Source organism: Ammospiza caudacuta, chromosome 1 (genome assembly GCF_027887145.1).
Source record: "Ammospiza caudacuta isolate bAmmCau1 chromosome 1, bAmmCau1.pri, whole genome shotgun sequence".
NCBI lineage: Eukaryota > Metazoa > Chordata > Aves > Passeriformes > Passerellidae > Ammospiza > Ammospiza caudacuta.
In genome coordinates, this window is record NC_080593.1 from 154826970 (window position 1) to 154853990 (window position 27021).

Sequence of the window (27021 nt, forward strand, 5' to 3'; positions counted from 1 at the left end):
GGTCCATGCAGAACAGGGAGTGGGAGAAGAGCAGGAGGCAGATGGGCCATGTTTGCAGGCAGTGTGGCCTGCTGCCTTGCTTGGTGCCCTGAGAGCAGAAGCTGGATGTGCTGAGCACATTTGAAAGCCTTAGCACAGAAAGGCATCCTAAACGCCTGGGGTGTGTTCCAGGGAGTGGGTGGTTGGTGTCAGGGGTGGTGCTGAGGGCCCTTAGCAGTTGTAGCCATAGCCCCTTCTGCCATAGCCATAGCAGCCCAGGCCATAGCCATAGCCCTGCCCATAGCCGAATCCACGGCCGTAGCCAAGGCCGTAGCCAAAGCCACCAAATCCCCCAGAGATGGGCTGTCCCTGGGCATTGAGCTCAGTGCCCAGAGCAGCGGAGGAGGTGGATCCGACGGCGGTGTTCTGGGGGAAGGAGGTCATGATGGGTCCTGGCAGGGTGACCAGCACAGGGGAAGGGTTGATGATGACGCGGGAATCCTGGCATTGCAGGGCACAGGGCTCGTTGCAGCTGTTGGCCAGCGGGGTGGGTCCGCAGGGGCTGCAGCGGTTGTAGCAGGCCATGGGTGTGGTGTGGAGGGTGCCTGGAAGAGAGAGGGCTAAGGCAGGGTGGAGGTGTCAGAGTGCGAGGGACAGTTATGGAAGAGGACAAGGGAGTATGCAGGTTGTTGTGGGGCTGTAAGGAGGTGTGAGGGTTGCAGAGGCTGGGGCTGAGCGTGCTGGAAGAGAGGGCCCAGGGGTGCAGGAGCAGGAGGGTCAGAGGATTGAGACTCACCTGATTGTCTGCAGGAGCAGGAGTAGAAGGCTTGAGGAGAAGTGTGTGAGGGAGAGAGGCTCTGGGCCGGCTTTTATGCAGGTCCTGGGTGGGCGGGACAGCCTTGTCCCATGGCCTTGGGGCAATTTTGAGGCAGCAGCTCTTGCCTGGCCCAGTTTGGTGAGTCATGAGTTGTAGAGTGTTTTCCTTCTTGCAATTCTGCAATTCCATGTTCTGACCCTCAGGCTGTGTCCATCTGACCTTGTCGGCAGCTTTTAATTGCAAGAATTAGTGACCATTTTCTTGTTGCCGCTGCCTTTCAGGACATGTAGAAGATTCAAACAACCCTTAGGCCAACTGATGTGTCATCGATGAGGACACACCATGGAATAATGACACCATGTCCCATTTGCCTTCTTTGCTCCTGTTTGAAAGATCCTTCAGCTCTGTCAATTTCTTGTTTTAAGGGCACTCCTGTCCCATTGGTCTCCTGGCACTGCTCTTGGTCAACCATATCCATGCCCTTGTTGTACTCTGCAGCTCATCAGTAGTGCACGACAAGGCAGTTGACTTCCTCATCTTCCTCACCTTTCTTGTATTGCTTTTGTTATTACATATTTCCTAATTCTCTCCCAGTAATTGCTGGAGCTTTTTACATCAGAGGATCCATGGCCACCTCACAATCCATTTATGCTCCAGCAGGATCACAAGGTCGAATGCTATTTTTGACAAGGAAATGGCAACCAGTGTCAAGTTCCTGGAATTCTATTGAGCCCTTAAACCAGTCCCACAGGACATCCTTATCTTTACGCTGCAGACATATAGGTTTGAAGGGTTGACTAATGAATAGATGACTAATTGTTCCCCTCATGCTTCTTCTCCTCCTCCTCCATGAGGTTTCCTTTCCATGTGTCAGGCAGAGCCCAACAATGGGACCCCACATTGTGACCTTGCTGGGCCCAGCTGAGACAAGAGCTACAGATGAACCCACACCAGACTGTGAGGAGCACAGGACACCTGCCCAAGTCATACGGATTGCTTTCCCATCTCCAATGGCAAAGGCTATGAATGTAGACAAGCCTGGAGAGATGCAGCCAAGATAGGGAGGAAAAGAACATGATCAAAGGTGCAGATGCTCCCCTCCAGAAAAACTGTGAAGATTAGTGCAGCCTAAAAAGGGGAGCTGGGGTTGTTTAGCCTGGAGAAATGGAGACTCAGAGGTGACCTTATCACTCTACAACTTCCTGAAGGGTGTTTGTAGCCAGATGAGGGTTGGTCTCTGTCACCAGGTTCTAACAGAATGAGGGGACACAGTCTCAAGCTGCATCAAGGAAAATATAGGTTGGATAATAGCAAAAAGTTTTCACTGAAAGAGCAATAAAGTACTGGAATGGTCTGCTGGGGGAGGTGGTGGATTCACCATTCCTGGATGTATTTAAAACAAGACTGGATGTGGCACTCGGTGCCATGGTTTAGTTGAGGTGTTAGGGTATGACTTGGATTAGATGATCTTGACGGTCTCTTCCAACCCAGTAATTCTGTGAGTTCTGTGAATTCCGTGAATTCTATGAGAAGCTCCATGAGGAAATGAGGTCCCTCTTCACCACACGCACACAAAACACAGCACACCAGTGCTGTGGGGTGACCTCACTGATGACATGGCATCTCCACAAAGCTTTGGTCACATCTTCAATCCATCCTGACATAAACCATCAAGACCAACATTTAACCTCTAATACTCACACTTGAAAGCCGCCACCAAGGTCAGATGGACACGGCCTCAAGAGAAGGATGCGGAATGGCAGAATCACACAAAGGAACACCAGCACCATGACAGAGAAGGAAGGAGCAACTCACTAACTGTCCATTAGTAATTAGTCCTTTTTGCTAATAGGAACAAAACATTACATTTACAGGATATAAGTTATGAAACTCTTTGGCTGAACACAGAATAAACAAATTGATGGCACACACCAGGCTGGGAAAAAAGAGATGGGCCTGTATTTGGTGTTGGTTATTGGAATTCTCAATGAGATCAAGAAATACACTTTAAATGATAGAGTGGCATGTGGGTAAATTTTAGAAATCTAAATGGACAATAACATGAGAACAAGTGCAGCCTGAACAGCCTCTACTTTCCAAGATACTCTCTCAATCTCAATCTCAATCTCAATCTCAATCTCAATCTCAATCTCAATCTCAATCTCAATCTCAATCTCAATTCAAGACACAAGAGCAAGACCACACTTTCATCCATCAGGAGGAACTCTCAGGCACTGGGACATTTCCAGGTTATTGCAGAGTGACCTTCCCAGGACGTCAGCAGCTCCCTCAGCATTCCTGGGAGAAACACAATGACTGATGGACATTCAGTGGCACAGAAAAGAATCCCAGTCTTCACAAGGCACCCACAAACCACAACACACAAGGTCCACTGATGGCATTGCACCTCTGCTGGTCTCTGCTTGTTTATTCAGCCTTCACAGACATGTATCTAACAATCAAATCTACCCAAAGATCAGCTCTCACTCTAAAGCTGCCTCCAAGGTCAGATGGACACAGACTCAAGGGCAGGATATGACACTGCAGAATTGCAGAATGGAAAACACTCCCCACCTCATGACACACCAGGCTGGGCCAGTCAAGAGCTGTTGCCTCAAAAATGCCCCAAGGCCATGGGACAAGGCTGTCCCACACCTCCAGAACCAGCATAAAAGCCGGCCCAGAGCCTCTCACACTCACACACTCCTCCTGACGCCTTCTCCTCCTGCTCCTGCTGAATACCAGGTGAGTTTCAAGCCCCTGACCCTCCTGCTCCTCCACCCCTGCCCTTCTCTTCCAGCACACTCAGTCCCATCCTCAACAGCCCTCACGCCTCCCCACAGCCCCACTACAGCCTCCACACTCCATCACTACCCCTTGCATCCCCACACCCCTGCCGTGCTTTACTCCTCCTCTCTTCCAGGCACCCTCCACACCACACCCATGGCCTGCTACAACCGCTGCAGTCCCTGCGGACCCACCCCGCTGGCCAACAGCTGCAACGAGCCCTGTGCCCTGCAATGCCAGGATTCCCGCGTCATCATCGACCCTTCCCCTGTGCTGGTCACCCTGCCAGGACCCATCATGACCTCCTTCCCCCAGAACACCGCCGTCGGATCCACCTCCTCTGCTGCTCTGGGCACTGAGCTCAGTGTGCAGGGACAGCCCATCTCTGGGGGATTTGGTGGCTTTGGTGGCTTTGGCTACGGCCTTGGCTATGGCCGTGGATTTGGCTATGGGCTGGGCTATGGCTGTGGGTATGGCTATGGCCTGGGAGGCCTGGGCTGCTATGGCAGAAGGGGCTACGGCTACAACTGCTAAGGGATCTCAGCACCACCCCTGACACCAACAAACCAGTCCCTGGGACACTCCCCAGGCACTGAAATGCATCTCTAGGCAAAGGCTGTCAGCTGGCTCAGAACTTCTAGATCTTGTTCTCAGGGCACCATGCAAGACACCAGCCAAGGGCCCAGCCCGGGCTGCCTGCAAACATGGCCCATCTGCCACCTGCTCTTCTCCCACTCCCTGCTCTACATCGCCCCTTCAGCTCTGTCCAGTCCCCTCCAGACAAACCCTTCTCCCAAGCCAGAGATCCTCAGGCACTGGCACTCCGTTGGGCTGCTCCCACTGTGGGGTAGGAGGGCCTTGGTGCTCTAGCCAAAAGTGAAAGCCAAGGATCTTGGCTGATGGTCACCCTCCTTGCACCCCCTACTTGCCCTTCCCTTTCCCAGTGGATGCTCACAACCTTCCACTGTTCTTTTAGCTCAATAAAGTTCTCTTGCATTACAGCCTCAGATGTCTCCTTTCCTTCACTGACACACACAGGCACACTTTGCCTTTCTGGTGCATTCCAGACTTTCCTTGCTTGATCCCAGGCCTGCATACACTAATGCAGGTCTACCCCTGTCTCTAATAGAAACCATGTAAGAGTCTTGTTGTCACTTTAGCTGGACACCAGTTGCTCCTGAGCCTCATCATCTTCCAGGGTCATCTACAGCTCTGCTTCAGCAGGCCCGTATCTTTCATATCCTCAGGTTCCCAGAGTTGAACACACATCTCCAGCCTCTGAAGAGCAGAGCAGAGGGGTCAGAATCTCCCCTCACCTGCTGCCCATGCTGTGATGATGAGCCCAGAACATGGAGGAGTTTTGGTCTGTGAATGCACATGGCCAGGGCATGTCCAATTCTTCATCCACTGACACCCCAAGTCCTCCTTGGGCATTCTCTCAATCAACTCATTATCTATCTATTACCCATTTCTGAGATTGCTACGTGTCTGAGGGGACAACACTGCCCAGCTCATTGTTTAGGATGTTGAACAGAGTCGGCCCCACGGATCCAACTCCTGGGCTGCAGTACTGGGGATTCATCTCCATTTGCACTTTTGGCCACTGACCAGACACCTCTGGCCTCAGCCCCTCAGCCACTCTCAGGCCACTCACTGTGCCCTCAGGGAACCTGGACCTGCTCAGCTGCTGTCAGAGTGTAGAATGGGAAGGAGTCTTGAAGGCTTCACAAAAGGGTTGTGTTCAACAGCAGCCACAGCTCTCTCCTCATGCCCAGGCTGAGTCACTGGCACAGTGCAGACACACAGCTCAGCCAAGCACCATTTCCTCAAGGGAAATCCTCCAAGTGAAGTGGCCTCAGCTCTGGGCTCTTGCCACATCTCAGGCCCCAAAGGCCTGGCTCACCCCACCCCTGTTGCTGCTCACATTTTCATGAAGGGCAAATTCTTCCTGAAAAGTTTGATGGAGTTCCAGCACTGGTGAATGACGGAAGAGCAACTGATATCATGTACGTGGACTTGTGCAAAACCTTTCTTCCTGTGGCAAACAACATCCTTATCTCTGACCTGGAGGGATGTGGAGTTGACAGCTGGAACATCAACTGTGGGGTGGAAAATGGACAGGATGGTGTCACTCACAGTTGTGGTCAGCAGCTCCATGTCTGTGAGGGGAACAGGGATGAGTGGTGACCTACAGAGGCTCGTATTGGGACCATTACCACTTCCCATCTTTGTCAGGCGCAGGGAATTGAGTGTCCCCTCAGCAAGAATGGGAATGACATCAAAGTGAGCAGTGTGGTTGATTGTCTGGAGGGAAGGGATGGCATCCAGAGAGCTCTTGACAGGCTGGGGTGGTGTGATTGTCATGAAGGTGAACAGGATGAAGTGCAGCATCCTAAATCTGAATTGGAGCAATCTCGGTAATGGATATTGGATCCATACTGAGATCCTTGAGGAGAAGGACTTGGGATGTTGGTGGATGAAGAATTGGACATGCCCTGGCCATGTGAACATGACAAAGAGAAACTGCCCATGCCATGGGCTCATTGCCACAGTGTGGGCAGCAGGTGAGGAGGGAATTCTGACCCTCTGCTCAGCTCTGGTGAGACTGGAGTTCTGTGCTCAGCTCTGGAGCCTCAAGGGTAAAATTTACTGTTGGAGTATTGTGACAGTGTTCACAGAGGTCCAAGGATGAGGGAAGAGACAAGGATCTGACTCCATGTTTCAGAAGGCTTGATTTATTATTTTATGATAAATATTATATTAAAACTATACTAAAAGAATAGAAGAAAGGATTTCATCAGAAGGCTAGCTAAGAATACAAAAGGAAGAAATTAATAACAAAGGCTTGTGTCTCAAACAGAGAGTCCAAGCCAGCTGACTGTGATTGGCCATTAATTAGAAACAACTCTATGAGACCAATCAAAGATCCACCTGTTGCATTCCACAGCAGCAGATAACCATTATTTACATATCATTCCTGAGCTTCTGAGGAGAAAAAATCCTAAGGAAAGGTTTTTTCAGAAAAAAAATATGGCTACAGAGTATCGTGGATCTGTATCAGAGCTAAAGATATAGCAAGGGAGTGGACCAACAGCTGTGTAGCCATGTGAAAACGTGGCCCAGGAGAAGCTTGAGTCAGAGGCAGGGATAGATCTGCCTTAGTGTATCCAGGCATAGGATTACGCAAGTGAAGGGTTTGTGGTATCCAAGGGAACAGCAAACTGTGCCAGTGTGTGTCCATGAAGGAAAAGGAGACATAACAATGCTGCAATGCAAAAGAATTTTATTAAGGCAAAAGAAGAGCAAGAGATCATGAATGGCAAGAGGAAGGGAGCTGGTCTGAGATGCAAGTAGGGCGACCATCAGCTGAACTCCTTTGATTGCTGGTGGTTCGGTCAGAGCATCGAGGCCTTCCTGCTCCAGAGTAGAAGCAATCTGATGGTGAAGATTCCCAATGGTCTCTGGCTTGGGAGAAGGGATTTGCAGCAGAGGGAGCTGGACAGAGCTGAGAGGGAGTGAGAGAAGAGCAGGAGGCAGATGGGCCACGTTTGCAGGCAGCTTGGGCTGGGCCCTTGGATGCTGCCTTGCTTGGTGCCCTGAGGGCAAAAGCTGGAAGTCCTGAGCCAGTTGACAACTTTGGCCCAGCAAGGCATTTGCAACACCTGGGGTGTGTTCCAAGGAGTGGGTGGTTGGTGTCAGGAGTGGCGCTGAGAGAACTTAGCAGTTGTAGCCATAGCCCCTTCTGCCATAGCAGCCCAGGCCTCCCAGGCCATAGCCAAACCCACAGCCATAGCCCAGCCCATAGCCAAACCCACGGCCATAGCCAAGGCCGTAGCCAAAGCCACCAAAGCCACCAAAGCCACCAGAGATGGGCTGTCCCTGCACACTGAGCTCAGTGCCCACGGCAGCCGAGGAGGTGGATCCGACGGCGGTGTTCTGGGGGAAGGAGGTCATGATGGGTCCTGGCAGGGTGACCAGCACAGGAGAAGGGTTGATGATGACGCGGGAATCCTGGCATTGCAGGGCACAGGGCTCGTTGCAGCTGTTGGCCAGCGGGGTGGGTCCGCAGGGACTGCAGAGGCTGTTGCAGGCCATGGGTGTGGTGTGGAGGGTGCCTGAAAGAGAGGGAGGGGTGAGGCAGGGGAGGGGTGATGGTGGAGGAAGGTGAGGGAATTTGGAGGGTGTTGTGGGGCTGTTGGGAGGTGCGAGGGCTGCTGAGGCTGGGGCTGAGCATGCTAGAAGAGAGAGGCCAAGGGAGGGAGGAGCAGGAGGGTCAGGGTCTTGAGACTCACCTGGTTGTCAGCAGGAGCAGAAGGAGAAGAGGTCAGGAGAAGTGTGTGAGGGAGAGAGGCTCTGGGCCGGCTCTTATACTGATCCTGGAGGGGCGGGACAGCCCTGTCCCATGGCCCTGGGGCATTTTTTTGGCTGCCGCTCTTGACTGGCCCAGCCTGATGAGTCATGAGTTGTATTTTCATTCATAGAATTTAGCAGTGTCATGATTGGTTCTTGAGTCTGTGTCCTTGTGAGTCTGTGACCTTGACGGCCTCTTTGAAGTGAGACATGGTATTTGGGTGGATTTGATTGTTCCGTGTGTGTCAGGAAGGGCTGAATAAACAACCAGAGCCCAGCAGAGTTGAGATATCATCAGTGATGTCATTTTGTGGCACTCATGTGTTGTGGTTTTTTGGTGCTTGTGGAGACTGGGACTCTTTTCTGTGCCACTGGATGTCCATCAGTCATTGTGCTTCTCCCAGGAATGCTGAGGGAGCTGCTGACGTCCTGGGGAGGTCACTCTGCAATAACATGGAAATATTATGAGTGTTCCTACAGATTAAAGAGATCTCATGGCCTTGTGTCTTGAACTGAATCAAGAGAAAACATCTGGAAAAATAGAGGCTGGTCTGGTTGAACTTGTTCTGGTGTCATGGTCCATTTGGACTTCTCATCTTCACTTGACATTGTACTCTGTCATTTAAAGCATATTCCTTGACCTCATTAAGAAATCCATTAAACAACTCAGCCTAATCCTTTTTTTCCCAGGCCTGTGATGTTCTTGCCTTTAATCCGCATTCATCCCATCACTTTTCATATCTCATATCCTTTTAATCTTAATAATCCGTTCCTGCTAGCACAACCCAGTAATTACTGGTGGTTGGTCAGCACAGTCGTCTTCCCTCCTATGTCATGGTGCGGGCATTCCTTTGTGGAATTCTGCAGCTCCATGTCCTTCTTTTGAAGCCATGTCCACCTGACCTTGGCGGCAGATTTTAAGTGCCTTAGAGGTTAAAGGCAGGTGTTGATGTCATGGTGGGCTGGAGACATGTCCAAAGCCTTGGACAGACGAGGTGTCATCAGTGAGGTCACCCCATGGCACTGGTGTGTCTTGGTTTTTGGGTGCATTGTTGTCACAGACATATTTTCTGAAAAATCCTTTTGCTCAGATCTTTTCTCCTGAGAAGCTGGGAACCTTCAGCTTCTCCATGTTTTTCTACTTTGGAATGTGATTTGGAGAATTGTTTGCCCAGCATGTGACATGTTTTTAATTAATGGCCAATCACAGGTCCGGCTGTGTCGGGACTCTGGTCAGTCACAAGATTTTATTATTCATTCCTTTCTAGCTTTCTGAGGTCTTCTTTCTCTTTTTCTTTAGAGTTGTCTAATATATAATTTCCTTTTAATGTAGTATACATCATAAAATAATAAATCAGCCTTCATAAACATGGAGTCAAAATTCTCATCTCTTTCCTCATCCTGGGGACCCTTAAACACTGCCAGTCATTGTATCATGGGGTCCCGAGTCATCACAGCTCTGTCAGGATTGTCTGGCTTTGCAGGAGCTCTGCTTGTGAGGAACTGCCCTTTCCGTGATGTTCTCTCCATTCCCACAATGTTGCCAACATTCCCAGTGTTTCCTGCTGGAGGTGGGAAATCAATCCCTGCGATTTAGGGTGGCCTCCCATGCTCCCCATTCTCGGGTCGGCTGTCTCTCTCTGTCTCGAAATGCGTGGGATGGTTTTGAGGCTGCCCGCGCTTTTGAAGAATGAGTCTGGACTCTTCGCTTTTTTCAGTCTTCAGGTTGTTTATTACTTCTTATTTACAAAATTTTCTTTTTGCCCAGCCGAGATCTGCTCAGCAAGGCAGATACAGGCACTCTGCCTGCCCTTGAGGCAGTGTCATCTTTTTATACTACAAACTACGTATATCATATTTACTTTTAATTCCCAATACTTATCACCTATGTTAGACAGTGCACTTCTATTCTAAACTAATCTCCAAGTGCTTACATCACAGCAGAAAATGGAGAACAAAAAGAAGAAAGAAGAAGGACTAGACACGCCTTGATTCTTCTATCTTGTCTCCATAACCCCTATATTCTCAAAATCTTAAAACCTACATTTTCACACTGTGAACACCTTGTTTTTACACCATTCAAACCTGTGTGGCTTTCACATCTCCATGCCAAGCTGGCAATCATTGGAAGGATCAAAATCAAGCCACCAGGTGTTTTGGGCAGAATGCTAGGGGTCTCTGATCCCCCTGACGGGGTCTTTGTCAACTCTGGACATCCGGAGGGATGTGCTGAGCTCCCACACCCCATAGTCTTGAGTTGGTTGATCCATAGCGCTCATCTCATCTGTGACGGTGGAAAGGAAAAATGCTGAAGGACAAGGAGAACAGGACACATGAGAAGCACAGTTCTGCATCCTTTGACTAATCCGCTCTTGCAACCCATGTGCCTGAGCTTTGGAAAGTTGAGGGAGTGGACTGTCCTGGTCCCCAACACTGGTAGGGATCCCTGGTGGAACAAGGACATGGACATGGTTGACTGAGAGTGCTGCAGGGACACCATGACAATGACAGGACAGGAGTATCCTCCAAATGAGGACAAGGTGACGAAATTGGGAGTTCTTTCAGGCAGGAGACAAGAATGCAAATTGAGAATGTCATCAATATGTCATGGAATGACCGTACTGACAACACCCCAATTACCCTAAGATTTGACTGAGTATTTTACATGTCCTAACACACACCATAAAGAACGAGGTGATGGTCATCAAAGCTCACAATTAAGATGTTCTGCCAAGGTCAGATGGACATAGCCTCAAGGGAAGAACACAGAATTGCAGAATTGCAGAAAGGAAAACACTCCCCAGCTCATGACTCACGAGGCTGGGCCAGCCAAGAGCTGCTGCCTCAAAAATGCCCCAAGGCCATGGGACAAGGCTGTCCCGCCCATCCAGGACCTGCATAAAAGCTGGCCCAGGGTCTCTCTCACTCACACACTTCTCCTGACACCTTCTCCTTCGCCAGTCCAGACAGCAAGGTGAGTCTCAAAACCCTGACCCTCCTGCTCCTGCCCCCTTGGGCCCTCTCTTCCAACACACTCAGCCCCAGCCTCTGCAGCACTCACGCCTCCCCACAGACCCACTACAGCCTCCACACTCTCTCACCCTCCCATATCACCCATCACAACCCCCAAATCTCCATGACCCTGCCTCATCCCCCTCTCTTCCAGGACCCTCCACACCACACCCATGGCCTGCTACAACCGCTGCAGTCCCTGCGGACCCACCCCGCTGGCCAACAGCTGCAACGAGCCCTGTGCCCTGCAATGCCAGGATTCCCGCGTCATCATCAACCCTTCCCCTGTGCTGGTCACCCTGCCAGGACCCATCATGACCTCCTTCCCCCAGAACACCGCCGTCGGATCCACCTCCTCGGCTGCCGTGGGCACTGAGCTCAGTGTGCAGGGACAGCCCATCTCTGGCGGATTTGGTGGCTTTGGTGGCTTTGGCTACGGCCTTGGCTATGGCCGTGGATTTGGCTATGGCTGTGGATTCGGCTATGGGCAGGGCTATGGCTACGGCCTTGGCTGCTATGGCAGAAGGGGCTATGGCTACAACTACTAAGGGACCTTGGCACCACCCCTGACGCCACCAGCTCTGGCCTCTGGCAACAGCTCCTGCAAGCAAAGCACCTCAGCTGGTGTTTGTCCTACTTGCAACTCACGCCGGATCCCGTCTTCTCCTTTCTCCCGTCTCTTCATTCTTGTGCCTTAATAAAGTCTTATTGCATCAAAGCCTGATACGCCTCATGTTCTTCTGTAATTCCAGTGGTCCCACATCCTTACCAAGTACATTCTATGCCTCAACAGGCCTTTGAGCTATGTGCAATAACACCTTCCCTCACAACTACGTCAAAACAACTAATAAAAACATCTGGCATAGGAAGCACAGGAGGGGACATCTTCCAGATCATGACAAAAACCCGTCACCTGATAGACCAATGCCTTGAACACATCCATGTTCTCCTGGCTACACCTCTGGTCAAGTCGCTCTGTGTCAGCACACACCTGACAAACTCTCTTCCCCAGCAGTACTCTTGAACCCTTCCAGCAATAAGAGACCCAAAATCCTCCACTTGGGCAGGAAATCTGGAGTGCAAGAGCTTCAATTTCCCTGTTTCAGCAAGACCAACGGGAGCAGGATTCCCAGCACCATGGACAGTTCACTATTGGATCTCCCAGGGCCAGCAGTCCAACACCATTTCCGCTCTATGACCATCCTCAAAATGAGAAATTCTTGCTTTCTTTGTACAGGGAATTCCATATGTTTTCCCTTTGCCCTTGCCCTCTTGTCCTGCATGTGTGCACTACTGAGAACAGTCAGGTTCCCTCACCTTCATTCTCTGCCATCAGTAATTTGCGCACATTGATGGCACCCCCTAGTCCCCCATCATCCCCTGGGAGTCCCAGCTCTCCCAGTTTCTCATCCTGGAATGATCCACCAACCCCTGTGGAATCTCAGTGGTTCTGAACTGGTCACTATTTAATAATTCACTAATTTGGCTTCATTTTCACACTGGGGAGAAAAGAATTGCACACAACGCCTTGCTGAAGCCCTGATGTCCAGAACTAGTCAAGTTTTCAGTGTTGGGCCAGGGTTCAGCACTGGGGACTTGCTACCATCTGGACTTTGGGACAATGACCACAAGCCACTGGCCTCAGACTTTCACACTTTTCTTAGTCCACTACCCTGGGCACTGAGACCACTGGGACTTGCCTGTGCTGTTGAGGATCATGCAATGCTTGTCTCTAACAACCCTGGTCAACCTCCAAATCCTCCTACCAACAATCACAAGTGGCCTCAGCCTTTGGCACTCAGCTCAAGGGACGACCAAAAATATCAAAACCTCTGAGGCTAGACTGTCCCCCAAGCACCCACTGAGCATGTCCAAATTGAAAGGTGAAGTCTGAGGTCAGCCTCTGCCAACTGGAGGGATGGAAGACAATGGAAGGTGCAACACCTCCTCCTTGGGAGAGCTGCCAATCCCAGTTCAGTCTATCAGAACTGTGAAAAATTTGGGGTAATTTTTCAGGAGGCACCCGCAAAGCACAACACACAAGGGCAGTGGGGTGACCACAGTGATGACACCCCACCTCTCCAAAGCTTGGGTCACGTCTTCAGCCCTCCTTGACATGAACCACCAACAGAAAAATTTGACCTCTTAGTATTTGTAATTAAAAGTTACTGCCACAGGTGGACAGGGCCTCAGGAGCAGGATATGGAATTGCACAATTCCACAAAGACACGCACTCACCTTGTCAGGGAAGGACAGAGGAGCTCACTGACTGTTCATTAGTAATTATTTGCTTACAGGAACACAATGTTAACAATTACAGGTCATGAGCTATGAAACTTGTGGCCTGAATGCGGAATCAGCTAATTGATGTCACAAATGGCCTGGGAAAAAAGGGATCAAGCCCAGTTTGTTGTTTCCTTAGTGAATTTCATAACAAGGTCAAGGAATACAGTTTAAATGGCAGAAGACATTGTCTTGTGAATTAGAGAAATCCAAATGAATCATAATACTGGAATATGTTCAGCAGCCTGAACAGCCTTTCAGTTTCAATGTCCACTCTCTTGATCCCATTCAAGACAAAAGGCCATGAGTTCTCTTTCATCCATCCTGAAAGGCTTGCAGGCATTGGGATCTTGCCAAACCATTGCAGAGTGACCGCCCCAGGACATCAGCAGCTCCCTCAGCATTCCTGGGTGCAACACAATGACTAATGGACATCCAGTGTCATGGAACAGAGTCCCAGTCTTCACAAGGCACCCACAAACCACAGCACAAAATGCCACAAAATTACATCACTGATGACATTGTAGATCTTTAGGTCTTGGGTTGTGCATTCACCCCTCCCTGACACACATGGAACAATCAAATCTTCCCAAATATTAATTTATTAAAGCTACCACCAAGGTCAGAGGGACACAGCATCAAGATCAGGACATGGAATTGCAGAATGGCATGAAGGAAAACACTCCCCAACTCATGACTCACCAGGCTGGGCCAGCCAAGACCTGATGCCACCAAAATGCCCCAAGGCCATGGGACAAGGCTGTCCCACCCCTCGAGAACCAGCATAAAAGCCAGCCCAGAGCCTCTCTCCCTCACACACTTCTCCTCACACCTCCTGCTCCTGCCAACAACCAGGTGAGACTCAAGCCCCTGATGCTCCTGCTCCTGCACCTCTCACCCCTCTCTGGTGGCGCCCCCAGCCCCAGCCTCAGCCGTCCTCACACCTCTGCACAGCCCCACTACAGCCTCCACACTCCATCACCCTCCTGCATCATCACCCCTCACATCCCCACACCCCTGCCCTGCCTCACCCTCTCTCTTTCCAGGCATCCTCCACTCAACACCCATGGCCTGCAACAGCCTCTGCAGTCCCTGCGGACCCACCCCGCTGGCCAACAGCTGCAACGAGCCCTGTGCCCTGCAATGCCAGGATTCCCATGTCATCATCAACCCTTCCCCTGTGCTGGTCACCCTGCCAGGACCCATCATGACCTCCTTCCCCCAGAACACCGCCGTTGGATCCACCTCCTCCGCTGCTCTGGGCACTGAGCTCAATGCCCAGGGACAGCCCATCTCTGGTGGCTTTGGTGGCTTTGGCTACGGCCTTGGCTATGGCCGTGGATTTGGCTATGGCTGTGGATTCGGCTATGGGCAGGGCTATGGCTATGGCCTGGGCTGCTATGGCAGCAGGGGCTATGGCTACAACTGCTAAGGGACCTCAGCACCGCCCCTGACATCCACAATGTGCCTGGGCCTCTGGCAACAGCTTCTGCAAGCAAATCACCTTAGCTGATCATTGCCCTACTTGCATCTCACACTAGATTCCTTCTAGTTCTTTCTCCTGTCTTCATTTTTTCCCTCAATAAAGTTTTCCTGCGTCAAAGTCTGAGATGGCTCCTCATCTTTTTGAATTCCAATGGCTTCATACCCTCACCAAATATAATGCCAGACAGGCCGTTGGCATGGATGGAAAAGAAGCAGAACACCTCTCTTAGGTAAGGTGTCACCACCAGCAATAACCAAGACAGACACTGGAAGGAGGGGACAAGGACAAACCTTCCAGAACGTGACACAAGCCTAGGACCCACTGCCCCAAATGTTTTGACACATCCATGCTCTCCTGCTCATGGCTCTGGTACAATCTCTCTGTGCCAGCACACACATGAAATACTCTCTTCCCCATCAGGACTCTTGCACCCACCCAGCAAACAGGAGGAACCACATCATCCACTTGGGCATGAACTCTGGAATACAGGTGCCTCATTTCCCTCTCCTGAATGAAAGCCAGCAAGAACAGCATTTCCAGCACCTTGGCCAGCTCAGTTTGGTTCTCCCAGCAGAGATTCCATCAGCTTTTTCTCTCTGAGACCACTCTCACACTCAAAAATTCTTGCCTTCTTTCCCCAGGGAATTCCATCTGTTTTCTTCCCTTCCCTCCTTTCCTTCTCCTGGGTGCACTGTTGAAAACACTAGGCTCCCTCAACTTCGTTCCCTGCCGTCCCTGCCCTACCTGCCTTGCCTCCTGGGAGTCCCAGCTCTCTCTGACCTCCAGGAATGATTCTCCTGCCCTTTCAGTGGCTTGGTCGTTCTGATCTGGTCTTGTTTCACTAAGCCCTCGTGCTTCTTTCCCTGGACAGCTCAGAATTGCCCACACCACCCCGCCAGTGCTCTAAAGAGAGGAAAGGCCACCTCTCCCAACTTCAGGGCAAGAATTGCCTGAAATTGATCCTGGATTCTGGTGATGTCTTTTCCAGGAAAGGGAAGGATTCCGATTTTGTGGTCCCTTTGTTCTCCACTAGCACCACAGGGTCCTGTTCTGAAAAGATCCTACTGAGCCTCTCAGCCCCCAGCATGACCTGGGGCCCATTGCCATTCGTGCCCAGATGCAGAACTTCACATTTTTCTCTCCTGAATTTCAGGAGATGCCTTTAACCCTCAGTCTCCAGTTCCCTCCGACCGGTGGCACAACCAAGTGGTGCCTCAGCCACTCCAGCACCTGCCTGCTTGCTGAGGGGACAACAGTCCCACTGCCCAGACCTTTCTGGAGGAGGATGGACAGGGTTGGCCTCATGGATAAAATTCTGGACCTACTTCCCTTGAGACTTGCTTGGATTTGCATTTTAGGCCACTGATCTCCAGCCTCTGGCCCCACAGCCACTCTCAGGCCACTCACTGCCCTCTCAGGCAGCCTGGGTTTGCTCAGTTGCTCTGGGAGCATGGAAGGGGAAGGCATATCAAAGTCTTTCCCGAGACTTTGATAACAAAAGACTTTGACAACACAAAAGGGTTGTGTTCAACAGCAGCCACAGCTCTCTCCTCATGCCCAGGCTGAGTCACTGGCACAGGGCAGACACACAGCTCAGCCAAGCACCATTTCCTCAAGGGAAATCCTCCAAGAGAACTGGCCTCACCCCTCAGCACTTGCCACAGCTCAAGACCCCAAAGGTCTGGCTCACCCCTCCTGCGCTGCCTCTCCCCTTTGGCCTCTGCTCCCTTGCACAGCTGCCACCCACACCCACGGAGTCAGTTCTGATGGAAAAGCCTCTTGACATTGAGTACAACTCTTAAAGCAGGGGTACAAAATCCACCGCTAAACGATACCATCTTAAAAATATTTTTGTTGCAGAAGAGCTAAATTTTAAACACAAAGTCTAACCATTCCCTCTTCCCTACCAAAGCCACCATTAACCTGTGTCCCCAAGTGACACATCTCCAGGGATATTCAATCTCTGCATGGATGGTGACTCCACAGTTACCCTGGGCAGTCTGTGACACCAATGAAAACCCTCTCCACGAAGGAAGATTCCTTAATAACCAACCTAAACTTTTCCAGAAGACAGTTGGACTCCGGATTCCTGCTCTCCTGTGGCACAGCACAAGGGAAAGAGTTTTACATCCAGTTTATCATGAATCCATAGAGAAAACAGACATCTGAAATTGTGGTGCAAGAAAAATTTTATTTAGACAAAACAGTGAAAAATCAGGAGGAGCCAGTGGAAGGGAATTGGGCTGAGGTACAATCAGGGTGACCAACAGCCAAGGTGCTTTGCTTGCAGCACATTTGGCCAGAGCATCAAGGACTTCCTGCCCACAGTGGGAGCAGCCCACCAGAGGGGCCCGGAGGTCTCTGACCTAGAAGAAAGTGTTTGAAGCAGAGGGGACTGGACAGAGCCAAAGGAGAGAGCAGAAAGGAAAGAGCAGGGAGAGGAGAAGAGGCCGAGGCAGATGGGCCATGTTTGCAGGCAGCCTGGGCTGCATTCCTGGCTTCTGCCTTGCTTGGTGCCCTGACAGCAGGAGCTGAAAGTTCTGAGCCCCTTTGAAAGGAGGGCCCATGACCCAGAGAGGAGTCCTCAGTGCCTGAGATGAGTTCCAGGGAGTGGGTGGTTGGTATCAGGGGTGGTGCTGAGGCCCTTAGCAGATGGAGCCATAGCCCCTTCTGCCATAGCAGCCCAGGCCTCCCAGGCCATAGCCAAATCCATGGCCATAGCCAAAGCCACCAAAGCCACCAAATCCACCAGAGATGGGCTGTCCCTGCACACTGAGCTCAGTGCCCAGAGCAGCGGAGGAGGTGGATCCGACGGCGGTGTTCTGGGGGAAGGAGGTCATGATGGGTCCTGGCAGGGTGATCAGCACAGGGGAAGGGTCGATGATGACGCGGGAATCCTGGCATTGCAGGGCACAGGGCTCGTTGCAGCTGTTGGCCAGCGGGGTGGGTCCGCAGGGACGGCAGAGGCTGTTGCAGGCCATGGGTGTGGTGTGGAGGGTGCCTGGAAGAGAGGGGTGAGGCAGGGGGAGAACTGGGGATGTGAGGGGCAGGGATGCAGGAGAGTGAGGGAGTGTGGAGGCTGTTGTGGGGCTGTGGGGAGGTGTGAGGGCTGCTGAGGCTGGGGCTGAATGTGCTGGAAAAGAAGGGCCAGGGGTGCAAGAGCAGGAGGGTCAGGGGTTTTGAGACTCACCTTGTAGTCTGCACAGGAGAAGGTGTCGGGAGAAGTGTGTAAGGGAGAGAGGCTCTGGGCTGGCTTTTATGCAGGTTCTGGAGGGGCGGGACAGCCTTGTCCCATGGCCTTGGGGCATTTTGCAGGCAGCAGCTCTTGGCTGGCCCTGCCTGGTGAGTCATGAGTTGGGGAGTGTCTTTCCTGCAACTCTGCAATTCTGTGTTTTTTCCCTTTGGGCTGTGTCCATCTGACCTTGGCATAACCTCTTAGTTGAGAGAATTAATAACCAATATCTTGTTGATAGCAAGTGTCAGGACATGCAGAGGACTCAACAAAAGCTTTGGAGAAATGGGGATTTAGCTAGGTTTTGCCATGGCCTACTGACAACATCTCCCATTTGCATTTTGTCTCCTGCCTGAAATTCCAGGTCCCTAGTTTCATCTCATTTTAAGGCTGCTCCAGTTCCATCATTGTCTTGGTCTCCCTGAGTTGCTCTTTGTCAACCACGTCCAACTTCTTGTTCTACTGTGTAGTTCCTGAAGTGGTGGGTGGAAGGATGGACGCTGCCCTCAATTTGCTTTTATTTATTTTCCTAATCCTGTCTTGGGAACTGGTGGAATTTTTTGCAGCAAAAGATAGTTGGCCAAAGGGTTGATTAATCAATGGTTGAGGAATTGTTCTCCTCATGTCTTGTTCTCCTTACCCTTCACCATTTTCCCTTTCCATGTGTCAGGTAGAGCCCAGCACTGTGACACCACAGGGTGACCTTGCTGAGCCCAGATGAGACAAGCACTATGGATGGACCAAAAAGAAAACTTAGGGCAGAATGGGATCCTCCCTAAACAACAGGATTGCTTCCCCATCCACAGCTGGGATGGTCTGGAATACAACACCTGGAGAGACGGCAACATGGTGGGGATGGAAACAATGGGATGAAAGGAACAGACCCTCACAAGCAGCGCTCCTGCAAAGACCAGACCAGCCTGACAGAGCTGTGATGGTTTGGGGCCCATCTTCACAATGCACCCCCAAACCACAGAGCGTGAGAGCCCTGGGGCAATCTCACTGATGAGGCGGCTTTGGTCACGTCTTCACCTTGCCCTGACAAGGCCATCAACACCAGCATTTAACCTCTAATACTTGCATTTAAATATTGCTATCAAAGTCAGGCCTCAAGAAAATGGCTTGGAATCACAGAATTCCACGTAGGAACACCAGCACCATGACATAGGAGGGAGGAAGAGCTCACCGATCATCCATTAGTAACAATTAGCTGTTACAAACAGGAAAAAAATATTAAGACTTGGAGGTTTTAAATTATGAAACCTTGTGGCTTGAATGCGGAATAAGAGAATTGACATCACAGCCCAGCCTGGGCAAACACGGGGTTGTTGTTTGTTTATTGGATTCATTAATGAGGTCAAGGAATATGCTCTAGATGACAGTGTATGCTGTTGTGTGGATTGCAGAAATCCAAATGGAACAAGTTCAGCCTGAACAGCTTCGGCTTTGCCGGATCCTCTCCCTTGATCCCATTCAAGACAAAAGGCCAGGAGCTCTCTTTCATTCATTAGGAAGCTCTCAAATGCACTGGAATCCTGCCGAGTTATTGCACAGTGACCTTCCCAGGACATCAGCAGCTCCCTCAGCATTCCTGGGTGCAGCACAATGACTGATGGACATCCAGTGGCACAGAACAGAGTCCCAGTCTTCACAAGGCACCCACAAACCACAGCACACGAGTGCCACAAAATGACCTCACTGATGACATTGCAGATCTCCAGGGCTCTGCTTGTTTATTCAGCCCTCCTTAGACACGTGGAAGAATCAGATTGACCCAAATACCAACACTAACCCTAAAGCTGCCGCCAAGGTCAGATGGACACACACTCAAGAGCAGGACATGGAATTGCAGAATTGCATAAAGGAAAACACTCCTCACCTCATGACTCACCAGGCTGGGACAGCCAAGAGCTGCTGCCTCAAAAATACCCCAAGGCCATGGGACAAGGTTGTCCCGCCCCTTCAGAACCAGCATAAAAGCCGGCCCAGAGCCTCTCTCCCTCACACACTTCTCCTCAAGCCTTCTCCTCCTGCTGAAAACCAGGTGAGCCTCATGCCGCTGACCGTCTTGCCTCTGCCCCTTGCCTCTGTCTTTCAGAACTCCCCAGTCTCAGCAGCCCTCATGCCTCCCCACAGCCCCACAACAGACCCCAAACCCCATCACCCCTCACACCCCCACACCCCTGCCCTGCCTCACCCTTCTCTCTTCCAGGCACCCTCCACACCACACCCATGGCCTGCTACAACCGCTGCAGTCCCTGCGGACCCACCCCGCTGGCCAACAGCTGCAACGAGCCCTGTGCCCTGCAATGCCAGGATTCCCGTGTCATCATCGACCCTTCCCCTGTGCTGGTCACCCTGCCAGGACCCATCATGACCTCCTTCCCCCAGAACACCGCCGTCGGATCCACCTCCTCCGCTGCCGTGGGCACTGAGCTCAGTGTGCAGGGACAGCCCATCTCTGGTGGATTTGGTGGCTTTGGTGGCTTTGGCTACGGGCTGGGAGGCCTGGGCTGCTATGGCAGAAGGGGCTATGGCTCCATCTGCTAAGGGCCCTCAGCACCACCCCTGACACCACCAGCTCTGGCCTCTGCCAACAGCTCCTGCAAGCAACGCACCTTGGCTGATGGTCATGGTGTTCTCACCTCACAACAGATTATTTCCACTTCTCTTTCCTGTCTCTTCATTCTTCATTCTTTCACATCAATAAAATTTTCCTACTTTAAATCCGGCACGCCTCCTTTTTTTTTTTGTGTTACAATGGTCTCAAATCCTCACCCACCACATTCTAGAGCTGGACAAGCCCCTGGGAGTATGTTGAACAGAGCAACAACACTTTTGCTTACATCTATCTTAAAACAATTAATAACAAATTAGTTATAAGTAATAGGCAAAGGAAGCACAGGAAGGGACATCTTACAGAAGATGCCACATGTCCTGCAGCTGCTACACCAAAGTCTTTGACACACCAATTCTCTCCTTGGCACAAGAATGGAAAAGTTTCTACATGCCCATGCACACTTGACAAACTCTTCCTGGGCATGACCATGAAGCCTACCAGCCAAGAGAGAAAAAACATCAACCCCTTGGGCAGGAGCTCTGGAGCACAAGTGGTACAACTGCCCTGCTCAAGCAAGACCAACGGGAGAACATTTCCACAACCATGGACAGGTCTGATTCGGATCTCCCAAGACCGCAAGTCCACCGCCTCTTCCAATCTCTGATCATTCTCATAATGAAAGATTCTTGGCATCTTTGCTCATGGAATTCCATTTTTTTTCACCTGTGCCCTTGCTCTCTTGCCCTGCATGTGTGCACTGCTGAGAACAGCCAGGCTCCCCTATATCTTCATCCCCCACCATCAGGGATTTGCACACACTGATGGCACATCCTGTCGATCCTTGTCCCCTGGGAGTCTCAGCTCTCTCAGCCTCTGCTCCAGGAAATTTCCCCCTGCCCCTTTAGAGATTGCTGGCCCTGAAATGATTTAGGTTCATTAAATGTATTTTGTTTTCCCACTGGAGAGCCCAGGACTGCTCATAACATCTCACATGGGGTGCCACCAGCTTTCAGGAGACAGCAAGAGTCACCTCCCCCTGCCTCATTACAACACCTTTTCCACTTCTTCCCTTGAACCTTGGGGTTCCTTTTCCCACCCAGGGACACCCTGTGATCCATTTCTTCTCAACCACAACCACAAGAGAAGAAAACCATTGTTCCAAGTGACTCCAAGACTTTACTTCCTACCTGGGATGACTCCTACCAATAAACAGTCCTTGGCAGATGCCCCTGCTGAACTCCAGCAGATGCCCAGGACCACTCAGGTTTTCAGTGTTGGCCAAAAAGATCCAACTCCCGGGCTACAGCACCGTGGATTTGCTGCCATCTGGATTTGGGACACTGACCACAAGCCTCTGGACCCAGCCCTTCAGAGCCTTCTCAGGCCACCATTGACACAATCTGGATGTGCCTGGGGTATTGTCAAGGATTATGCAATGCTTCCCTCCAATAACCCAGGGCAAGTATTCAATCCTTTCTCTGACAACCAGACATTGCCCAGACAAGTGACCTCTTGGGGCTTTTGCAAGTCAGAGTGATCCCGAGATGTGTTAGAAAGTCTCTTTTCCCAGCCCCGCTGTTGAAGAAGGAGTCAGAACCCTTCAGTTCTTGGTCTCAAGGCTGTTTATTGTTTCTTATCTGTAAAATTCTTTCTCCTGGCCTGCCAAGGTCTGCTCAGCAGGACAGACAGACGCACTGGCCACCGTCCAGGGTGGTGTTATCTTTTTATATGAAAAATTACGTGTACATTTTTTACCATAACTTTCCAATACTTATCACCTATGTTAGACAGTGAGCTTCTACTCTAAACTAATCTAAAATTGCCAACATCACAGCAGAAGATGGAGGCCAAGAAGAAGAAAGGCTGGACACACCCAGATTCCTCCATCTTGTCCCATGAACCCTTATTTTAAAAACTCCAAAAAATCCATTTTTCACCTAACTAATTATTATTCTACTTAGACTTTCGTGGCTTGAAGATCTTCATATAAGGTTGGTAACTTTTTCCATGGGTCATTATCTGTCACAGGTGTCTTGGGCTCTGTGCCAGGACTCTGAGCCCCTTGGCAGGGGTTCTGGCAATCCAGGAGAGCCAGAGGGATGTCCTGAATTCCCACAGTGACCTCAGTCCTTAGCCCAAGGAATGACCCAAAAGACCCTGGATATCAAAACTGTACAAACAAGAGGGGCACCGAGATACACACAAAGCACAGGAAAAAGGTGGTTCAATGTCAGCAATTGCCAGCTGGGAGAAAAGCATGGAGGGAGGGGATGTGATTGAAGGTGTAACACCTCCTACTCAGTACAGCTGCAAAATGCAGATCAGCCTGACAGGGCTGCCAGAGAGTGGGGGCAACTCCTCCCCACACATACACAAACGACAGAAATACCATGGGGTGACCAACTTACACCCTACTTCTCCAAAGCTTTGGTTACATCTTGGGCCCACCCTGAAATGAGCCATAAATACCAGAATATGTTTTCTAAAACTTGCACTTAAAAGTTACCACCAAGGTCAGATTGACACGACCTCAGGAGAAGGACATGATACTGTGGATGTGGGGAAAGGCAAGGAATCCTCAGCTCATGATTTGCCAGGAAGGGCCATCCAGCCATGAGAAGGAAGAAAAGGACCTGCTGAAACAGATCTGTAGATGAGCCTTGGAGATGATGAGGCGCTGGAATTAAAAGTGAACAGAGACCACGAGGGGTTTGTGTCAGAGGTTTGTGTCAGGCAAAGACCTGCGCCAGAGCATCCAGGCCTGATCTCATGCAAGTGAGGGATTTGTGTGGTGCAATGGAAGACCAAAATGTGCTGGGGCTAGTGAAACTGGAGCAATATTTCCTAAGACAGGCCTTGGTGCACTTTTTCATCCACGCCAATTCCCTGCACAAACTCGCCTTAGCACTGAGTGAGACTGGAGGAGTTCTGGGAGAAAAAAGAAAGAGCCATGTGAGGTTATGATGCAACAAAACTTTATTGAGGACAAAGAGTAAAACCTCAGAAGTAGCCAGTACAATGGAGCTGGGCTCGGTTGTGACCAGGGTGACCATCAGCAAAGCAGCTTTGCTTGGACATTTGGCCACAGCATCAAGGCCCCGCTGCCATGCATTGGGAGCAGGACACCAGAGGTGCCCGATGGTCTCTGGCTTGGGAGAAGTGGATTGTAGCAGAAGTCACAGGACAGAGGTGAAGGGACAATGGAGAGCAGGGAGCAGGAGAAGACCAGGAGGCAGATGGGCCATGTTTGCAGGTAGCCCAGGCTGGCCCCTTGGCTACAGGCTTGCTTGGTGACCTGAAGGCAGGTGATTCCTTAGGCATCACAGGAACTGGAATCACTGAGCCTATTTGAGAGCCTTGGTACATTGAGGACTCCTCAATGACTGAGTGGATGTTTGGTGTCAGGGTTGGTGCTGAGGGCCCTTAGCAGATGTGGCCATAGCCCCTTCTGCCATAGCAGCCCAGGCCTCCCAGCCCGTAGCCAAGGCCAAAGCCACCAAATCCGCCAGAGATGGGCTGTCCTTGCACACTGAGCTCAGTGCCCAGAGCAGCGGAGGAGGTGGATCCGACGGCGGTGTTCTGGGGGAAGGAGGTCATGATGGGTCCTGGCAGGGTGACCAGCACAGGGGAAGGGTTGATGATGACGTGGGAATCCTGGCATTGCAGGGCACAGGGCTCGTTGCAGCTGTTGGCCAGCGGGGTGGGTCCGCAGGGACTGCAGCGGTTGTAGCAGGCCATGGGTGTGGTGTGGAGGGTGCCTGGAAGAGAGGCAGGGTAGAGGCATGGAGTTATGAGGAACAGTCAGGCAGCAGGGTGAGGGAGTGTGGAGGCTGTAGTGGGTCTGTGGGGAGGCGTGAGGGCTGCTGAGGTTGGGGGTGAGCGTGCTGGAAGAGAGAGGCCAGGGGTGCAGGAGAAGAAGTGTCAGGGGATTGAGGCTCACCTTGTTGTCTGCAGTAGGAGAAGGCGTCAGGAGAAGTGTGTGAGGGAGAGAGGCTCTGGGCCGGCTTTTATGCTGGTCCTGGATGGGAGGGACAGCCTTGTCCCATGGCCTTGGGGATTTTGGAGGCAGCAGTCCTTGCCTCACCCCACCTGGCATGATGTCATGAGGTGGGGAGTATTTTCCTTTGTGATGTCCTGCAATTCTTGTCCTGTTCTTGAGTCTGTATCCATCTGATGTTGGCCGCAGTGTTCATGGGTTGGTATTTGGCAGAATTTCACTGTCAGATGTGTGTCAGGGAGGACTGAATAAACAACCAGAGCCCTGGAGCTTTGCAATGTCATCAGTGAGGTCACTTTTGGCCCTTGGCTGCTGTGGTTTGTGGAAGCCTTGTGAATACTGGGACTCTGTTCTGTGCCGCTGGATGTCCATCAGTCTTTGAGTTGCACCCAGGAATGCTGAGGAAACTTCTGTTTTTCTGGGAATGTCACTCTGGAACAGCTTGGAAAGATCCCAGTGCATAGGAGTAATTTCTGATGGATGACAGAGAGCTCCTGGCCTTGTGTCTTGAATGGGATCACAAGATCAGGTAAATGTGAAGCCGTTGAGGCTGAAGCTGTTCCATTTTTATGATCCACTTGGATTCCTCAAATTCTAATTCCAACACTCTCTTATATGTAAAGTGAATTCCTTGACCTCATTCACAAATCCAATAACAAACAACCAACAGGGTCCAATCGCTTTGTTCCCAGGGTGCTCTGTGGTGTCAATTACCTTATTTCATATTCAGCCCATCAGGTTTCATAATGATTTATATCCTGTAAATCACAGTATTTTGTTCCTGTTAGCAAACCCCAGTAATTGCAACCTGATGGTCAGCGTGCTCTCCTTTCCCTCTCTGTCATGATCTGCGTGTGCCTTTATGGAATTCCACCATTCCACATCCTTCTCTTGAGGCCATGTCCTTCTGACCTTCAGGGCAGCTTTTGAGTGTGAGTGCTTTGTGTGTGAGGGTTGGTGGCATTTGGGAGGGTTTGCTCTCAAGGTGAGTGTCAGGGAGGGCTGAATAAACAACCAGAACTTGGGAGAGGTGCAGTTGTCATCGGCAAGGTCACCCTGTGGCACGGGCGTGCTGGGCTTTGTGGATGTGTTGTGAAGAGGAGCCCCATTCCCTCCCAGCCCTGTCTGGTTGCTCTGGGATTGGCAGCTGTGCTGGAAGTGCTGCCCCTTCCCTCATATTCCATCCCTTCCCACCTTGATCCCACGTCGCTAAGCCTGACACTAGGCCTGACCTTTGCTGTTCTCTGTGCTCTGTGGGTGTCTTGGTGGCGCTCTTGCCTTTAAGGTTTTGGCATCCAGGGCCTTTGGGGACTTTGCTGGGGCTCAGTGCAAAGGGTGAAGCCATTTTGATGGTCGGAAAGAGAAGTTAGAGGTTGCTCAGGGTTGTTGGAGGAGAGAAATGCCTGATCCTCGACAATCAGACACATCCAGGTTGTGTCAGTGGCCTGAGAACGATCTGAAGAACTGGGCCCAGATTCCTGTCCTGAAATCCAGATAGCATCAAGGCCCAGGAGTTGGATCCTTTTGGCCAACGCTGAAAACTTGAGTGGTCCTGGGCATCTGCTGGAGCTCAGCAAGGGCATCTGCCCAGGGCTGTTTCTTGGCAGGAATGAGGATGTCATCCCAGGTCGGAAGGAATGTGTGGGTATCAGCTGGAACAATGGCCTTCTTTTCCAAAAAGCCTTGGGGAGTTGTGGGTGAGAAGAAGTGGAGCTGGAGTTGTCCCTGTGCCCTTGTGGGAAGAGGGACCCCAAGGTTCCAGGAATGCTATGGAAAAGTGTTGGGATGAGGCAGCGAGAGGTGGCTGTTGGTGTTTGCTCAGCACTGGTGAGATCCCGTGTGAGGTGTTGGGGGCAGTTCTGGGCTCCCCAGTGAGATGAGCTCAGGGCCACCCAGATCCAAATGGGCCTGAAAGATGATTCCTAGATAAGGAATGGAGAGAACCAGGACTGCCAGGGGACAAGGATGGACAGGGGTGTGCCATCAGTGTACGCAAATCCCTGATGATGTGGGATGAAGGCACAGGAGCCCAGCTGTTCTCAGCACTGCACACGTGTGGGGCAAGAGACCAAGGGCACAAGGGAAAAGAGATGGAATTCCATGAACAAAGAAGAGAAGAATCTTTTATTATGAGGATGATCAAAGACTGGAAGAGGCGATGGACTCTCAATCATTGGAGATCCAAATCTGACCTGTCCATGGTTCTGGAATGTTCTCCTCTTGGTCTTGCTTGAGCAGGGCAGTTGAAGCACTTGCACTCCTGAGTTCCTGCCCATGAGGTTGATGTTTCTTCTCTCTTTGCTCAAAGGCTTCTGGGTCATGGCCAGGAAGAGAGTTTGTCAAGTGTGCACTGGCATGGAGTGACTTTTCCATCTCTCTACCACAGAGAGAATTGATGAGTCCAAGACTTTGGTGTAGCAGTTTGCAGGGCATTTGACATGTTCTGGAAGGTGTCCCCTCCTATGCTTCCTCTGCCAGACTTCCTTTTTTATTTGTTTTATACATGTTAGGAAGGTGT

At 51.0% G+C, this 27021-nt stretch overlaps 4 protein-coding genes and 4 pseudogenes across 4 annotated transcripts; 4 read left to right on the forward strand and 4 right to left on the reverse strand.

Moving 5' to 3' along the window:
- Positions 1–210: 210 nt before the first annotated feature.
- On the reverse strand, positions 211–828 carry LOC131565359 (feather beta keratin-like). The gene is made up of 2 exons (XM_058816215.1): positions 784–828; positions 211–591 (listed from the first exon to the last, which is right to left on the reverse strand). The coding sequence occupies exon 2, from the start codon at positions 562–564 to the stop codon at positions 211–213; it is 354 nt and encodes a 117-aa protein (XP_058672198.1). The 5' UTR covers positions 565–591; positions 784–828.
- A 2588-nt stretch (positions 829–3416) lies between these two features.
- LOC131561200 (feather beta keratin-like) lies at positions 3417–4117 on the forward strand (annotated as a pseudogene).
- A 3183-nt stretch (positions 4118–7300) lies between these two features.
- On the reverse strand, positions 7301–7949 carry LOC131563042 (feather beta keratin-like). Its single transcript, XM_058812912.1, has 2 exons — positions 7888–7949; positions 7301–7709 (listed from the first exon to the last, which is right to left on the reverse strand). The coding sequence occupies exon 2, from the start codon at positions 7676–7678 to the stop codon at positions 7301–7303; it is 378 nt and encodes a 125-aa protein (XP_058668895.1). The 5' UTR covers positions 7679–7709; positions 7888–7949.
- A 2834-nt stretch (positions 7950–10783) lies between these two features.
- On the forward strand, positions 10784–11493 carry LOC131561277 (feather beta keratin-like; annotated as a pseudogene).
- A 2471-nt stretch (positions 11494–13964) lies between these two features.
- Positions 13965–14660, forward strand: LOC131561363 (feather beta keratin-like). The gene is made up of 2 exons (XM_058810678.1): positions 13965–14082; positions 14269–14660. The coding sequence occupies exons 1-2, from the start codon at positions 13965–13967 to the stop codon at positions 14658–14660; spliced, it is 510 nt and encodes a 169-aa protein (XP_058666661.1).
- Positions 14661–17359: 2699 nt separating this feature from the next.
- Positions 17360–18022, reverse strand: LOC131562597 (feather beta keratin-like). The gene is made up of 2 exons (XM_058812420.1): positions 17905–18022; positions 17360–17715 (listed from the first exon to the last, which is right to left on the reverse strand). The coding sequence occupies exons 1-2, from the start codon at positions 18020–18022 to the stop codon at positions 17360–17362; spliced, it is 474 nt and encodes a 157-aa protein (XP_058668403.1).
- Positions 18023–19321: 1299 nt separating this feature from the next.
- LOC131561454 (feather beta keratin-like) lies at positions 19322–20496 on the forward strand (annotated as a pseudogene).
- A 3433-nt stretch (positions 20497–23929) lies between these two features.
- Positions 23930–26703, reverse strand: LOC131561540 (feather beta keratin-like; annotated as a pseudogene).
- Positions 26704–27021: the final 318 nt, after the last annotated feature.